The sequence below is a fragment of the Phyllostomus hastatus genome, unplaced genomic scaffold, assembly GCF_019186645.2.
Source record: "Phyllostomus hastatus isolate PE091 unplaced genomic scaffold, TTU_PhHast_1.1 phas_contig_58, whole genome shotgun sequence".
Classification (NCBI taxonomy): domain Eukaryota; kingdom Metazoa; phylum Chordata; class Mammalia; order Chiroptera; family Phyllostomidae; genus Phyllostomus; species Phyllostomus hastatus.
In genome coordinates, this window is record NW_025333916.1 from 27,178,087 (window position 1) to 27,196,710 (window position 18,624).

Here is an 18,624-nt window from a genome sequence, read left to right on the forward strand (position 1 = left end):
AATCTCATAATGAGTCTCTTCTAAGGAGAGCTTCATTAGGACTCTAGGTCTATAAATCTCATAGGTAAATAGTAAAGAAATTTCAGGAGGTCTGATCTTAAAGGGATGCTTTCCAAAGACACTGTAGCTTATACATATATGTAGGTAACATTACTGCCTAAACAGAAAGAGGATGATTACTCTGAAATGACCCAGGAAGAAAATCACGTCTTTCTCAAGACCTGTGGGCAGAGATGGACCACAGAAACATCACAGCCTGGAACAAGCCATGGCGAGATGACAGCTAATTGCTATATTAAAAATAGGCCCAGTGACATTTTTTCAAATTATTACCTCAAACAGTGAAATAAAAGTAAATTTTAGAATATATCAGAGCAGGTAATATTCAGCACAAAGGGAGGATTCTGCAGCATATTTTAACCAGCACAAGAAAAAGAAGACTGGTAGCCATCATCACTCTCAGAGTAGAAATGAGGTAAAATGTCCAACTAATGTTTACAAGATAACTTTAGAGGGACTCATCTTCTGAGTTTCAGATGACTAAAAATTTAAAACATCTTAAAAAAAGGTATGAACTGAGTAGGTGACTGTAGTAAGAGTTTCAGGACACTGCAAAAAATAAAGCTTTAATACAGTGGAAGTTAAATAGAGGATGAATTATCATAGGCTGGAACAATTAACTGATAAGCAATTATTTTTAATTGATGTTTGATAAAGTAAAAAAATCTTGTATCAAGGATAAATGAACATTTGAACATTTTTCATTCATCTCTATACCAATTTTCTACCTACAGAACAGTGAAATTATTAGTCTTTTATCTCTCATTCTCTAATAATACTAATAAAGCCTTTTACAGTACTCTGCTTTTTAGTGACAGACCTAGGAAAATTTAAGCTGTTTTATCTACCTGCAGCCCCATACCAGAAGCCCCACTGAACTTTTTTTCCAGACTTACCATTCTTTGAAGTTGGCTGGTCTGTAATCTTCCCCTTTCACCTAGATTGGTTTTCCAAACTATATCCAATTTTCCAATTACTGTTACTCCCTTAATGATGCCTGCTTTTTCTGCAAACTCCTTCTTGGGCTTTAGGCAGTACAAGTATTGGCGTGTATCCATTGGCTGCAAATATGTTCTTGACCCAAATGTAGTTACACTGAGAGGGGTGGAGACAAGAGATGGAGAATTCTCTAGCATCTTTTAAAAGAAAAATCATGTGATTATTACATTTGACAGGAACTGAATGATTTACCATCCAAAGATCTAGAACAGAACAAGTCAGTTGTTTCAACACAAATGAAAAGGAGTTGTATTGAGAGAATTTATTTTTCTTTTATGTTTTTCAGTTGGTATGGAAAATCTTGAGGTTCTTTACAGTAGAATGTAATATATTACATATAATAGTGGGTATGTATCAATTAACTGAAAAATGCTATAGAAATCAAAACTCCTTTTGATCACAACAGAATATTTCTTCTTAAAGTGCACCCTCATCCTTAGCCTTTCTAATTTCTCCATCATTCCATCCTATGCCTCAGTTTTATCATTTGCAGGATAAGATGAAAGGTTCCATATTATCCTTACTGAATTATTATGAAAATGAAAAGAACAAGTCCTTCAAATAAAACATAAAATGCAAACAACTAAAATCTTTATTAGGGCAGTGAAACTATTTTGAGTAATACAATAATGGTGGATACTTGTTATTACATTTGTCAAAATCCATATACTGTACAACACAAAAATTGAGTCCTCATGGATTTTAGTTAATTATAAGTATTAATTCTGGTTCATCAATTGTAATAAATGTTCCACATTAAAACAACATGTAAATAATACGACACTGTGAGTGGGGAGGGGCAAACTGTACTTTTGAACCAATTTTTCTATGAAAATAAAACTTCTCTAAAACATAAAAGCCTATTAATTAAAAAAAATAAAAATCATCCAAGAGCCCTGAGCAGTATGGCTCAGTTGGCTAGGTGTCATTCTGCAAAGCAAAAAGTTGCCAGTTCCATTCCTAGTCAAGGCACATGTCTGGGTTGCAGGTTTGATGCCTGGTCGGGACATGTGTGGGAGGCAACCGATTGATGTTTCTCTCTCACATCAATGTTTCTCTCCCTCTCTTTCTCCCTCCCTTCTCTCTCTAAATGTAAATAAATAAAGTCTTTAAAAATTAAAATAAAAACTTTTGTAAAATAAAAACTAAAAAAAAATCATCCTAAAGTAACAAATGTTAGAAAAGTTTATACCTTTTCAAAGTAAGAACATTTCATAGTTCATATTTACCATTCTCCAGCTTGGTTGACTGAATTTAATTCTGCTACATTGTACATTATAGATGGCTCCAATGAAACTTTCTCCATAAACATGGGTGAGGTTGTAATATTCTGAATCTGGGCTTCGAGAAATACTTCATCAGTCTGAGGATATAAAAAAAAATATCCACCAAAGTGTGATGGTATTTAAAATATTAACCTCAACAAAAATATCTGATCTATATGAAGAAAATATTAACCACAAATGTGATTAGTTCATGCCTGTAAATCAAAGTTATCATAATTAATGCGAGAAGAGAAATCTTTACCCTAACATAATTAAGAGGGGCAAGGTCAAGTGTTAGTCAACTGATAACTTATCAAACAATGGATAGAGGATAACTATAATATTTTTGTATTAAGATAAAATTATTTAACTGGAATTTCATTTACAAATGCCCTAAAATCTACTATAAGTCATTCAAATGTTAAAATAAAATTTAGTATGAGTAACATACTTGTGCACCTATCATTTCAGTGATATGTTAAGTAGGTCTCATTATAACATTTGAACATAATATCACCTCTAGTATTATATTACTTCAATTTTTAGATAGCATATAGACCATTAGTACAGTAAATAATATCTTTTACATAATCTTATAGGATTTAACCTTAATTAAAGCAATTTGTTGTGGCCATTAGTAATTTCTTAGTTCATTTAAAATATATATTTAGGGCTAAAAAATATGTGATTTATACCTGACAATTTTAGAACTTTTAAATAAAACAAAAGACATTTTGCAATCTCAGTGACAATTTGAAAAATGATGCTATTCAGTAGCATTTTAATCAATGGGTAGTTTAAATAAGTATTTTTATAAAAATTTTTTTATTCCCTGATTATGCTAAACATCCTTCTTTTTAACTTTATTTTGTGTGTTTCTGTGTGTAATTGAAGAATAACAGACCTGCTTTATTTTATAAACTAACATAAAAAAATACACTAAAGATATTCAAGAATTAATTTGTTCAAAATTTTATAGTTATATATGTATATGTATAAAACAAAATAAACTATGAGCAAAATAATTTGGCACTTACGAGCTTTTTAAAAACTAAATCCAGAAAATGGAAATCATTTGCAAATATAATGATAAGATTATTTTCTAATGTATCATTATTTAAAATAAAACAGGTTATTTAGTTCTTGGTACATGTGCTCAAATGAAAATAGGTATACAATGATGTATCAGTTTAAAATAATATATCATTTAAAGGCATTATTGTGTTACTTTTTCTCAAAAAAAAAAAAGCCTAAACATATCCCATCAATCCATTGCTTTAAAAATAACCATAGACCCACATTTCAATTTTAAAAATGCAATCTTCTGCATAAATTAGGAAGAGTTTAGAGAAGATGAAAGAAAAACAGGTAGCATAATGGAAAATTAAGTTAGTTTGAATAGTTAGTACAAAATAATTTAAAATTTGAAAAATTAGGCATCCAGAGCTAAGGCAGTGATGTAGTTATTATGTATGTATTGTAACATTGTATAAGCAAATACTGCTCGTATCAAACAGAAATTTGAATATGATTTTAGCCAACTTGGGAAAATTTGATTTTCTTCTGTTTCCTGTTGTCAAAGGGCCATCTTTACCTGACCCAGGCTTAAAACTAAAATCCACTGTGCAACTGAAGATAAATTTCAACTAGATACTTTACTCAAAGAATTGAGGTATTAGTAGGGTATTTTACAGTAAGATGTTGAAAATCCCAAGGCTATTTTAGGCAAGGTTAACATGTCTCTTTTAAAAAACACCTAACGGAAAATCACTAAAAAAGAGAATATAATTGTTTCAATATGACAAATTGATTTTCTGATCTATTTTTCTCACCAAATAAGACAATCAACACAAATATTAAAAGTACAAAAAATTATACACATCTTTTTGAAGTCAAATATGTGGTATTCACACTAACTTTGTTTTTCCACTATGTTTTGCAAAGAGATATTAATTAGAGAGTCAAAAAGTGGTGAGTAAGATAAGCATATAAATTTATAATAAAAATCAAATTACCACAGAACTGAGGTCACTCTAATGGAAAAATAAAAAAAGAAAAATTAGAAAAATCAGAATTAAATGTTAAAGAAAAAGAATACTAACTTTAAAATAAAATGCATTTCTGCATTTTTTTTAATTTACTAAACATGACAGCATTAGTAAAACAAGAAAGTAAACAGAATGCTACATAAAGAAATATGACAAATCATTTTTCTAAAAAGGTGAAACTGCAAAGGTTAAATGAATAGAGACAAACACAACAGGTAAATACTTAAACAGAAGCGAATATTCAAGGACACATCTTGGGCAGCATAAATATATCCATGCCTTTCTAGTTCTATAAATTCTTTACTACATTGTAATTCTTCACAGGTTACTTAAAATGGATACACAGTGTCCTCCACATTCAGAATACATACACTGTAGAGCTCCTACATTTATCTAATAATAGAATCCTTTTTTCAAGGAGCATCTTGTGTGATTAGGGTTCTACGGGTCACACTTCAGAGAATGCTGGACTAGAATCAGACAACTGAGAGTTTCATCTATTCCTGATAATAGGTTTCATAGTTACTCTTTCTTTTCCATATATATTTCCATAGCTACTTATTTATCAAGAGCCATCTCAAATGTCCTTCTTTTGTTACATAGCTGGAAATCCTATTTCCCAGAGCATTAATATACTTCATGATCTAGTGGGGGAGGGACACTTATCTTTGTAGTAATGCCATGCCCATGCTTTCAACTAGATCTAAGTTCCTTCAGGACTGGAAGGATGTTCAGTTTATATATATTTCTTTTCACTACCTGGCATGGAGCTCTGTACCCAGCAGGCAACTAAACATTTGAATCCTAGTATCTAATGCCACTAATCTTGCTATGCATTCCTGTTGTAGAAGATTACAACAAAGTTTCTCATAAAACTTTTTCTTTCAGTGATTCACGTATTATTGGAATTCTTAGAAACAGCATAAAAATGTCTGCAACAGCCCTGGCTGGTGCAGCTCAGTTGATTGAGCGAGGGCCTGGGAACCAAAGGGTCATGGGTTTGATTCCCAGTCAGGACACATGCCTGAGTTGCAGGTCAGGCCTCCAGCAGGGGGCATGCAAGAGGCAACCACACACTGATGTTTCTCTCCCTGTCTTTCTCCCTCCCTTCCCCTCTCTCTAAAACTATAAAAATAAAATCTTAAAAAAATGTCTGCAACAAATGTAGGGCTAATTTTAGTTGTAGAAGGACCATTACATGGAGTAATAAATATGACCTACTGTTATTCTGGTTTTACTGTTATAATGTCCCTGAACTTTCTTCTTGGGGTCAGTAGAATCTACCTCATCTTATTTGTTTATTTCTTGTTTTTAAAGAGATGTCTATTTTCAAAAGTTCAGAATTTTACTAAAATTTTTATTGCTAAAGTTTGTTAGCAAAGGTTAAAATTTGTGTCTACCTATGTTAGTTGAAAAAGGCAGCAAATAAAATTGTTACTATGATTATAAAAACAGATTATAGCCCTGAGTGTTATGGCTCAGGGGGTTGGGTGTTGTCCCACAAACTAAAAGGTTGTCGTTTTGTTCCTGGTCAGGGCAAAAGCCTGGTTTGTGGACCAGGTCTCAAGTTGGGGATGTGTGAGAGGCAACTGATCAAAGTTTATCTCGCACATTGATATTTCTCCCCCTCTCTCCTTCCCTTCCCCTCTCTCTAAAAATAAATAAAATCTTTTAAAAAAACCGGAATACTACATATAAATTAGTAAAGACTGAAAGTGGAGTATGGATTTTTCATTAGAAAAATCAGTTACTATAAGGTGTGGTAAAATTGTGGCTTGCTTTCATTTTGAAGAGTATGTCACCTTTATAATATTATTCATGGATTAACTAGCAATTTAAAAAACTATTTGCAAATCACTCTGAATATTAGTGTTATAAAACTACTTGTTAAGTATCCTAATAAACCAACACATTTGCAACAAAGGAAACCTAAAATATCTTAACATGCACTTTCTTAGGAGCCACTTATAGAAAAAAAGTCCCACCTACAGCCCTATTTATTTTCAATTTTCTAACATATCTAACAGAATAGTTAAAAATTACCCCATACTATGAATGAAATCTGTCTCAGAAAAGTAATATATTAATGAGGCTACTTAAAATTCATCAAGCTAGCCCTGGCCAGGTGGCTCAGTTGTTTGGAGTGTTGTCCCATACACCAAAAGGTTGTGGGTTTGATACCCAGTGAGGGCCCATACTTAGGTTAATGGTTTGATCCCTGGTCAGGACAGTATGGGAGGCAACCAACTAACGTTTCTCTCTCACATCCAAGTTTCTCTCTGTCTCTCTGTCTTTCTGTTTCTGTCTTTCTCAACCCCTCTTTCTTACTCTCTAAAATCAATAAAAAACAAATCCTTGGGTGAGGATTAAAAAATAAACAGAAAATAAAATTCACCAAGCTAAATAGTTATACTATAATTAATCAAAAGTATATTATTAATAAAAAAAATGTGGAACAAATGTAGTATCCCAACTCCCCTTCCTCCCAAAAAGAAATGCCAACTCTTTAATCATCTAGTAATCTCCTTGATGACATTGTACCCTCCCATCAAATATGTATGCTTTTCACTACAATATCCCATGTGCATTTGCGACTCTGTTTGGAAAGCCTTCAACGCTCTGACACTATGACATTTCCAGCATTCTTTCCTTCCAGGCTCTGTTGCAGTTCCCCTACCCTCTTCCATGAAGCTTCTTCAGACTACTCCACAATCTCATCCCCAGAGTTCCAGACTCACTTTATACTACAGTAGGTAGTTTTGTTATTTTATGCCTTTTTTTCTTTTCTCCTCATATGTCTTTACTGTAGGTCAGGTTCTCCATCTGAGGCATCTTAGTATGCCCAGTGGTAGAATAAACTTTATCCTGAATAAAAACTCACATGATGGTAAAAATAACTACCAAATTTGAAAATTTCTGATTATCGTCTGGTTCTGGAGTAATAAAGATGTAATTTTCATTTCAAAATTTTATAGTTGAGTATCTCAGAGCTGATCACTGTGGTATGAAACACATGATATTTGGGGGGTGATGGGCCCATCAGGAAATCTGCTTTTTCTGGAGCTCTAGGAGCCACGATTAAAGTAGAATTTTATAAAATTCAAGCAATAAAACCTTTCTCCAATAGCAAACTCTATTTTATCTCTTTTTGTTAGAATAGAATATAGCTTTTGTATTCTTAAAGTTACTCTTTCTGTATTTTTGCCAAACTTGTTTCTCCTAAGGAGTGTTCTAAGCCATTCTCCAAACTCAGCAACCTAACTCTGCCTGGCACACTCACTTCCCAGGACAAAGACTTGAATATGCTGAGGTCTACTTATCAATATTTGTCCATGCAAATATTAAATCTTTTTTGCAGGGTTAGAGCTACTATTTCAATTTCAGTAATATCAGAATCACATCATAAATACCTAACAGATTCCTGATGTTTTCAGACAGAGACAAGAGCCATTAAACAGAAATTGTACAGCAGTCATTTAATGAAATGGGTGAAAGCCTCACAAAATTAACAATGACAAAAAAAATCAGGACATACTGATTCCATATCAGATTAAAGAGATCTACAATGAAATTATTCACTTTTAACTTTATGCTCATTTTTCACAAGTAATTTACAGTATTATCAGCAATTTACTTTGATATGAAAAGAAATGTAATACATCATGATTTTAGTCAACTAATATCTTAATGTTTTATCTGAAATCCCATTATGTGTTCGGCACTTACCTCTGCATTGTAAAATTTGGTTTTTACATCCAGTGGCTTGAGAACCTAGTTGAATAAAGCATATCAATCAGGACAGTCTTCTGATTTGACCATTTACTTTTGTTTGCTTGTTTTAAGTAGCAGGGCTTAAATTCATCAAAATCATTTTCAAATTTTAATTTAACAGACCTTTCTAATAGATATAGAATACTTTTGCAAAAACAAAAATCCCCCAAAACAATCCTAAATGCACATTTTTAAAAGGCAACCATAATTTTGTGCCTAGGTGATAGTTATTGGGTTTTACTTCATTACATTTAACTAACTAAACACATATACCATATTTTGCTGTATATAATGCACTCCCATGTATAATATGTACCCACATTTTAAGCCCAAACTTTCAGGGAAAAAATCTTTCATTTTAATTTTTTTGACTTCATTTTTTATATATTTATATTTAGAAACAAAACCAACTTTCATATCCCAGGTTATTGTTTTGCATATGGATATTGCTATTGCTTTCTGGAGATGCATTTTTAATGAATAATCATAAATAAAAGAATTAAAAACATTTATATAGATACAGAATTAGAACTGCCCATGTATAACACACATCCTTATTTTTCTCAGAAACGTGGGCAAAAACATGTACATTATACATGGCAAAATAAGGTATTTCAGTATTTTTCTATATGTGTCACTAAAAAAATGTTTACCAAAATAATTGAAGCTTTTTTTCCAAAAGCATGCAAAATCTTAAACAAATGAAAAATGTAGCAAAGCAATAGTGAAATGTTTCCTATTAATAATTCTTTTTCTTTCACTTACAGGAATAAAAAATATATGTATAGCACCATATATACAAATATATAGTAGTCTTGTCTCCCAGTTAACACACATACATATGTTAAACCAGTGGCTATTAACTATTTCTGACCACTGACTTTGAAAACTGTATACAAATACAAAATTCTACCTACAATTTCAGTGACTCATGGAGTCCCTGATTAAGCTTGGTGTACTCAGCCCAAGTCAATAATCTTTCATTTCAATGTTTTCCTGGAAATCTGATACAATTTACACCTTTTATTTGGACTATACAATCATTTTCGTCCCTTTTGTAGATTCTTCATTGCTTTATCAAGTCTGGGGGGTTAAAATCTTCAAGTTTCATTACAGAAATATTACACTGGTAATGATAATTTTTCTGCTTTCATTTAACTTAATTACATCTAACTTTAGATTGCCAGCAATAGGACAAGTCCAACATTATTCATCTATATGCTTCTCTTGGAGTTTGTTTTCACTGTGGATAGATAGTGGTAACTGAACTTCCAGGAAAATAAAGAGGCATGTTAAAAAAAATTATTACTATGATATTCAATACCTGAAATTTGAAGAATTTTCTAAAATACATTTTTTCTCCGCCCTGAGTTGTATAACTCACTGCACACACCAAGCTGAAACAGAGAGATGTCTTAATGATTTGGAATCATTTTCAATTTTGTTTCTTAATGGTATATCTACTACACTTCAATCCTACCTACAATTCTGGAAAATATTTATACCAATGATATGAAATGGTGGTCAAATGAGCCTAGAGCAGGAAAAAAAAGTTTCAGCAGATAGGAATATAATTACATGAATAAGAAAGTTCTGATTAATAAAATGAGATCAATTTTTTAAGAGCCAAAAGTCTATAACTTTTCCTTCAAAATGTGGAATATATTCCAAAATAAATTCCATAATAACCAATGGTTGAATGTAAAAAGGAACTTCATATAATTTATAAAAACAATACAAGTTTTTTAAAAAAATTATGGGATGGAGAAAGACTTGGTAATATAAATGCAATGGGAAATAAAGATTCTTGAACATTTTTTAACTGAATAAACCAAAGACACTAAAACAAAATTTAAAAGCAGACAACTGGGATAAAATACTTCTAATAATAAAAAGGGAAAGTGGTTAGATTCTTAACATACAAAGAATTCTTTTAAGTCAATCTGTGAAATTCATATCTCACTCAAATTAGGAGGAAAGGAATACATAGATAAATAGTAATATCATACTTGTCTAACAAAAGTGACAATCTTCAGCCTCCCAAGTAACAAATTAAAATAATGAGATAAGATATTTCCATGTCTTAATATTTGGCAAAAATTCTTTATAAGTGATATCAGGGTTGGTGAGGGTTTAAAGAATCTAACTCTGTACACTACTAGTGGTTATAAAAAATTTAGAAAACAATCCTGCAGAAAAACAGCCAAAAGATGTTTGTATTTCCCCATAATAAACCCACTTCAAGCAATCTGTCATCAGGAAAATTAATTAAAGGGTTAATCATGGTATTACTTATAATAGTGAAAAACTGAAAGTCCAACATTAGAGTAAATAAAGTACATGATCCACTTTTGTAAGATAAAGCCATTTACAAAATAATGTTTCAAAGAATACTGACTCAAATGGGGAAATATTCACAGTGAAATGAAGAAGATAAAACCATGGGAAATGATAAAAGTTTTATAAAATATTACGTAAATTATTTATACACACCTGTTATCTATATGCACATAAAAAGAACAAAAAAATTTATACCAATATTTTAATAGTGATTATACTAGGTGATGACATTGTAGCTAATTTAATTTCTCCTTTATACTTATGCCTAGTACTAATCCAGGTGCTAGGTATGTAGTGTTAAACAAAACACAATACCAGCTGTCCAAGTGTTCACCATAGGGAGCAGTATAACAAGGTATTAATACAGGTCCTGAAGACAGATTTAGATTTGAGTTCTATGTCATTTTTTACTAGCTGTTTAATTCTACAAGAGTCTCACTTTCTGTAAAATGCTAATTTTACACATTCAAAATTTCAATAAATTCAATTTCAACAAATTTTGACCTCTGCTCTCTGCTAGGTCAATGAGCATGGAAGGCACTCAATAAGTAATTTAAGTACAAAAGACATATTAAAAATGACAAGTTGAGGGTACTATAGAATAAATAAAAAGGGTAACTAATTGAGTCTAGGAGGTGAGGAAAGCCTCTCTGAGGAGGTAATGCCAAATCTGAGATATGAAGAAGTAGAAGTAAACTAAAAAAATGACACGGACATTCCTTTGTAGGGGCAGAATACAATTCAAGTCGTAGAGTTCAGAAGGAAAAGAAGTCCAGTATGACTGCAATGTAGAGAGTGAGAGAAGAGCGAAGAGAGATAAAAGTAGAGTAGCTGGAAAGAATTAGGTTGTGGAGAGCTTTGTAAAACCTATACAAAGTCAGAATTTCCTAGGGGTAGTGAGAGGTCATTGAAGAGTTAAGTGAATTATCCAAGATCACACAGTTAATAAATGATGAAGCTGAAATTTGAATTCCTAAAAACTGGACGCCAAAGCTCATTCTTGATCATAGAATATATGTTTTAAAATGTATACCACAGAGCTTGTCATCAAAATGCACTGATTAAGTAATAGGTAATATTTTATACTTTCATACTATGTAATTCTTTAAGACAAAAAAGATAAGCAAAAATGGTGACACAAGCGGAGAGGAAGAGATGATAATAAAAGAGGTAATAAGAACTAATAGAACTTGTGAATTGATTTGGTGGTATGGTAGTAAAGCAGTTGAAAATTAGATGGCTGAAATGTTCACATTTGCTTCTCAGACTGAAAGAAAAATAAAGTTTAACATTCAAATACATACAAAATATTCTATTTAAAGTTTGTTTCTTGTGCAAAAAACAAAACAAAAAAAATAAAGTTTGTTTCTGGTAAACATGAAACATAAAATTCCTTCTGAAGCAGGCCTTAGGTTTAAAGATAAATAGAAATAAAGCAACCATTTCAAATACAGGCATATAAAAAGAAAAGCCTTCTAAAACGAGAATAAATAATCCTTACATGTGTGTTCCAATTTCCTTTACTTCATGGTGTATAACATCATCGATACAACAATCAGGTTTAAGTTCAGCCACTGCAGCATTGGAGGCTGAAAGATTTAAACGCTGAGAGCTTGTCTGAAGATCAGCCTTAAAAGAAAGTGGTAAGAAAAAGCCAAATGAAACTGGTTACCTACGCAGTGTGGATGGGTATGGTTCCAAAGACTAGGGGAACAGGAAAAAAAAAAACCAGGATGAAGGAGCAATACTTTTCTCTGTAAATCTTTCTGGATAGCTCTTACGCCTAGAACCACGGCAATCGTTCACACACACATACACATAAAAATAATAAAATCAACCAGGTAGTGGGGGGAATTCAAAAGTAAATACAGAAGACTCACACTACTGTAGGGGTTGTTCTTGACCTATCTGTATCAAAATACCCAAACAGCATTTCAGAGAATTCAAAGTCACCAATATTATTCATCTATACAAAAATACTAAAAAAAGAAAATAGATGAGAATTTAAACAATTGGTTGAATGAGAATTTAAACAATTCACTGATTAAAACTGGCACCCCAGACCAAGAGTGGCACAGAAAAATTCTGTAATGCAATACTCAAACTAAATTAAATATCCTCAAAAAATCAAGACATTTCGACCTATGAAATAAAACCACTTTGAATCAGAAATTTCACAACTAAGAAAAAAACTTTAAAAATAATTAAACATGCTGACTGAACTCAAAACAATAAAGACTGTATCCAAAATTAACACAACATTACGAGGCATCCATGGAGACACAGATTTGAATGAAAACTTATGAAGCAGCACTAAAGAAAAGCAGGGAAAAAAGAACCAGTTTACAGACAATTTGTAAAGTGATAAACAATGAAACCTTTATGGAAGTAAAAGACCTTCAATTATAAATTAAGAGGGTCTACTTGGTATTGGGGAAATCACATCCAAAACCAACTCTGAAATCTATGGAAAAAAATCCCTAGGGCCTCTAGAAAGAATTATTAAATAACTTACAAGGCAAGAGAATTTAGTATTAGTCTTCACCAAAACAACATATAGCCAGGTAGCAGATGAGGAGCATTTTCAGAAAACAAAGAAAATATAAACGAAGGGTTTTAGCATTTTCAGAAAACATAAGGAAATACAAACAAGGAATTTTTATATCTAGCCAAACTGTCCTTCATGCATTGAAAAACACTTTGAACATTCAAGGACTCAGAAATTACTATCCACAGTATGTCTCAAGCTATAAACTTGAGAAATTTTCATTCAACCAATATGCAAATAAAAAATGGAAAGATATAAGACAGGAAAAAAGGAAAGAGGTATAAGCAATAGATATGAGTTAAATAATGCTATTAAACACTAAAAACTCTATAGTAAGCAGCTAATTAATAAAATTAAAGGGGTAGCATTAAAAAGGCATAACTACAAAGGCAAAAAACTAGAACAAAAATATAAACCATCCTAAATACCCCCCAAAAATTCTTTTAATTTTTTAAAAATAAATGTGCAATAAAAACACATTGTGTGGAGATAAAAACCTAGTAGACATAAAATAATACACTTAATATTTAAATATAAAATAATATGACATAGTTGAAACTAAGCACATCAAACATATCAATATACAAATGGACTTAATTCATCTATTAAAAGAGCCCAATTATATGTCATATAAAAGAGACATAAATAAAAACCAAATGATACAGCAAGGCTAAAAATAAAGAGATGGACAAAGGCAACCAGGCAAATGGAAAAAGAGAATGTGATACAGATATCACAGCTATGATTTAAGCCAAAAAGTATTAAATGTAGCAAAGAAGGACATGTTAGTGCTAAAAACCACAATTCGCAATGGAGCATAACAAATATAAACATATATACACCAAACAGTACAGTCTTTATAAGCAAAAAGTGTCAGAAATAGGAGGAGCTATAAAGAGAAACATACTAATAAGGTTAATATCCCACACTCTATACAAGACAGATCAAATTGACAAAAAAGATATAAAAGAATAACAAAACAATCAATAGGGTATATATTATGGATATTCAGTACAAAGCCAGCTTTACAGCTGATAATAGAAAATACACTTGCTTTTCTAGTACACATGGAATATTCATTAAAAATATTAGGTCACAAAGAAAATATTGGTAAGTTCTATCAATAGAAATATTAAAAGAAAATATTGTTTGATTAAAACTACAAATTAGTAGTAAGAAAAAAAAGCTTTTCTATCTGAAAAGAACCTGTTAAACAACTCTTTAGTAGAAGAGGAAATACAAAAAAATTACAAAATTCTTTAAAATACAATCATAATGAAAATGCTACATATCACAATTTATAGGATATACCTAAATCAGTGAATCAGAAGAAAATTCACTTTCATCAACAAAAATAAAAATAAGTTAAACCCCCAGCTAAAAAGGTGAAAAAAGAATAATCAGAAACACAAAGAGTTAAAAGCAAAAATCAATGAGGTAGAGGACAGAAAAACATTAAAGTAATAAAATACTGTTTTATTTTATTTTTTTTAAAACAACATACAAACCAAGAGCTAGCTAAACTAAATCAAGGGAAAACAAAAGCAAAAATATGCCAAATAAGAAATGACCAGGGGAAAATAACACTGAAACAGAAGAAATTTTCAGAGACTACTTTGAAGACCTTTATAACAAATAAATCTGAAAATCTACATAAAAGAGATCACTTCCTAGAATAAAAGTTTTACAAAATTTATACCATTAGAGAAAGCAAGCTTTCTCTACACAAACTAATCTCCTTTGGACAAAAGTGAAAAATGCTGTCAAGTAACTTCCCCCACAAAATAGTACCAGCCCATATGACTACAAGCTCTTTAAAGACCAGATAGTTCAGATGCTCCATATATTTCTCCAAAGCACTGAAAATGAAGGGAAATTTCTTCAATCTTTTATTAAGCAACCATAATATTGATACTTAAAAATTTATTAAAGAAAATATGAAAAGTAAAATTACAGGCCAATATCATGCTGGGCTACCTATATCATCAAAGTGATTATGATATAAAAAATGGCTTATGTGTACACCATCTAAATATCTATTTGAAACTAACAAGACTCTTGGTAGGCACTGCACTGTTTGATCAATATTAGCTCCTATTGTTATTTCAAACACCACTGCCTTTATAGAAATACTAAATAAAATCAAAAGAAGTATAAATTTATATTTTATAATAGGAATCCTATGCTATTATTTTTAATACTGACTTACTTTAAATTCTATGCCTTGGTTGACTTACTCATCTTATAAAAATAAAATGAACATTTACTGAATGCCAGCTGTATGCCAGGAAAAAGGTATATACTCTCAAAGTTCTAAAAGTCAGACCTTTTCATAATCTAAGGCAGAGGTTGGCAAACTTTAAAAGGTCAGGCAGCAAATAATTTAGACTTTGCATGTCACACAGTCTCTGTCGTAACTACAAAACTTAGTCCTAGTAGCTTGACCTCTGCCACAGATAATATAGAAATGAATGAGTGTGGCTGTGTCAAGAACTTTATTCGTGAACACTGAAATTTGAATTTCATGTAATTTTCACATTACAAAGTAAGTTGATGTTTCTTTACAACCATTTGAAAATGTAAAAACTATTCTTAGCTCAGAAGTCTTGTAAAAACAGGCAATGGACCAAATCTAGCCCACAGACTGCGTAGTTTGCCAACCCCTGATGTAATGAAAGACAGAAACCCCATCCAATTTGCATTCAATAGTATGCAAAGATTTGCATTCAATTTCTGGAAGTTGGGTCATATATGAAATTTGGAATATTTGTTCTCTGAGGTCCTTTTCAATTCTAATAATTGATAATTTTCAAGCTCATCTTCATTGGACTTCCGTTTTGGTAATGCTCTAGTGACCTAAACGCACCACCTGAAGACAGCTTTTACGAAAACTTCTTTCTCACATACAATAAATTTTTACTCTCTCTCTTTTTTTTAAAGATTTTATTTATTTATTTTTAGAGAAAGGGGAAGGGAGGGAGAAAGAAAGGGAGATTTGTGGTTGCCTGTCTCATGTCCCCAACTGGTGACCCAGTCTGCAACCTAGGCATGTGCCCTAACTGGGAATAGAACCAGAGACCCTTTGGGTTTGCAGCCTGGTGCTCAATCCACTGAGCCACACCAGCCAAGGCAATTTTTACTTTCTTTATGCTTTTTACTTTCTCTATGTAAATAAATTTCAGGATGTTTAAATGAGTTAGCATATTTTATCTCTTAATTTTTTAATGACTGCAAAAATCTTCTAACTAGTCTATTTCCTACAAAGCATCCCATACAATATTTGTTGGTAGACAATTAGGTCTACCAACACAGTCTGAATATCCCTCCTAAAAGTCTCTTATCAATTGCCCAGTGTCTTTTTTTTTTCTTTTTTCTTTTTTTTACAAAGAGGGGAAGACAAGGAAAAAGACAAGGAGAGAAACATCTATGCAAGTGAGAAACATCAATCAGCTGCCTCTCAAACATGTCCCAACCTTGGACTGAATCTGCAACCTCTGAGTATAATAAAAAATGATTCTTTGCTTGGCTTACTATCCTATACCTGTAGGTGTTCAATTATTGTTTGTCGTTAATGACAAAAAGTCTTGTATCAAGCATACATTTTAATTAAATTTCAAACCCATAAAAGTTGTTTTAAAAAAGTATATCCCAAACAAAAATTCCACTTACTTTTACCAATATATCTTTTACAACTTGATTGCTGTCATTATGAACACTGATATAACTGGAAAAGGTTTCTCCCAAAAATATGTTCCTGCGAAATAAAATAAATTTTAGGTAAAAATCCATTCAAGCTCTATCACAAATATTCTATGTGAGCACCACTGAGAACTTCAAATAGAGAAAAATTTATTAAAGGATCGAGATCAAGTAAAATATAGCTTCAACATTCCTTGTTTACACTAGTCTACTCTTTCATTAGTTAATGCAATTCAAAGTACTGATTTTTTTAAAAAGTATTTTATTTTTTATGCTATATGGTTGTCCCGGTTTTTCTCCCTTTGCCCCCTTCTACTCAGCTTACCCCCCCGCCCCGCCACAGTCAATCCCCACACCACTGTCCATGTCCATGGGTCATTCATGTATGTTTTTTGACTAATCCCTTCACCTTCTTTCAATCAGTCTCTGCGTCCCTCCTCCACTGTTACAGTTGTCAGTCTGTTCCATATGCATATGTCTCTGGTTCTATTTTGCTCATTGTTTATTTTGTTCATTAGATTCCATTTATAAGTGAAATAATATAAAACATGATATTCAGTGTCCAGCAGCAATAACACCTGCTTGAGTGTGGTTGGCAGGGTAGTAATATGGGTGTAATAATTTATAGTTTAATTTGAACATTTCATCTAAAATGTATGATATGCTTGAGTGTGATATTATGTTACAGAATTACATGCTTATAATTTTATCATAAAAGATTTTGTACTAAAGAAGGGCATTATTTGTGCTGGACCCTGTATATCATGGCCCACAACTACTGCACAAACTGTCAGTCTCCTTCGGAATAAGTCACTGAAATCAGGTCCATGTTAAGAATCTTAAGATTTGTTACTGAAGAAGATAGAAAAATGCAATTTTTGAAATAATGTATGACTTGAAACTAAAAAAGACCCAAGTAACTGATCTCAGAGTACTTTTTATCAATTTATTTGATTTTCCTGTTAGTCTAATAAAAATACTGACTAGTGGCTTTACTTCATATACATATTTTATAAAGTATTTTTACATGAATATATTTCCAAGTCTTCAAGACACTAGTCAATGACCATATTTTGTAAACCTTTCAAAAAAAAAACTTGAAAAATTCTTTTTGGTGTCAAATTCTCTCACTTGCAAACAAAATGGAACCAAGGGCATCTACTTCAATAATCATCTAGCGTAAGAAAATAGCTAAGACAGCCCTGGCTGGTGTGGTTCAGTGGACTGAATGCCAGCCTGCAAACCAAAGGGTTATGGGTTCAATTCCCAGTCAGGGCACATGCCTGGGTTGCAGGCCAGGCCCCCAGTAGGGGGCGTGCGAGAGGCAACCACACATTGATGTTTCTTTCCTCTCGTTCTCTCTCTCTAAAAATAAATACAGTTTAAAAAAAAAAAAAGAAAAGAAAATAGCTAAGATCAAGAGGAGGAATAAAAAAATTTAGAGTTCCGCCCTGGCTGGCATAGCTCAGTGGATTGAGTGCGGGCAGCGAACCAAAGCATCGCAGGTTCGATTCCCAGTCAGGGCACATGCCTAGGTTGCAGGCCACGGCCCCCAGCAACCGCACATTGATGTCTCTTTCTCTTTTTCCCTCCCTTCCCTCTCTAAAAATAAATAAATAAAATATTTTTAAAAATTTAGAGTTCCTAATTAGTTGACAAGTCTGATAACTTATTTTGGGGGAGGACTGTCAAGTTGAATAAAAGTGTTACTTCTGAAAGACATTTATACTGAATCAGTTAAAATAAAACAAATCCATGGGCATTAAAAAATACAGGATGGTAGGTGAGGGTGGAAGCAAGGGAGGGAGGTGGGTTTGGAGAAGGTGGGGGGGAGGGGTGGGGAGAAAATATGGACAATTGTAATTGAACAACAATAAAATAATTTAAATTAAAA

General features: G+C 32.1%; 1 protein-coding gene across 4 annotated transcripts in view; it reads right to left on the reverse strand.

The window, feature by feature from the left end:
- The window catches only part of TRAPPC13 (trafficking protein particle complex subunit 13), a 35,646-nt gene that overhangs the window by 5,732 nt on the left and 11,290 nt on the right, over positions 1 to 18,624 (reverse strand). For 2 of the 4 annotated variants that reach the window (XM_045848245.1, XM_045848244.1), the window contains exons 4-10: positions 16,701 to 16,785; positions 11,985 to 12,112; positions 9,468 to 9,540; positions 8,099 to 8,143; positions 4,340 to 4,357; positions 2,289 to 2,422; positions 957 to 1,155 (exon numbers count right to left, since the gene is read on the reverse strand). In XM_045848245.1, coding sequence (XP_045704201.1) covers positions 957 to 1,155; positions 2,289 to 2,422; positions 4,340 to 4,357; positions 8,099 to 8,143; positions 9,468 to 9,540; positions 11,985 to 12,112; positions 16,701 to 16,785 — 682 coding nt within the window. The remainder of the gene's footprint in view (positions 1 to 956; positions 1,156 to 2,288; positions 2,423 to 4,339; positions 4,358 to 8,098; positions 8,144 to 9,467; positions 9,541 to 11,984; positions 12,113 to 16,700; positions 16,786 to 18,624) is intronic. The other 2 variants (XM_045848247.1, XM_045848246.1) reach the window with 1 other exon arrangement.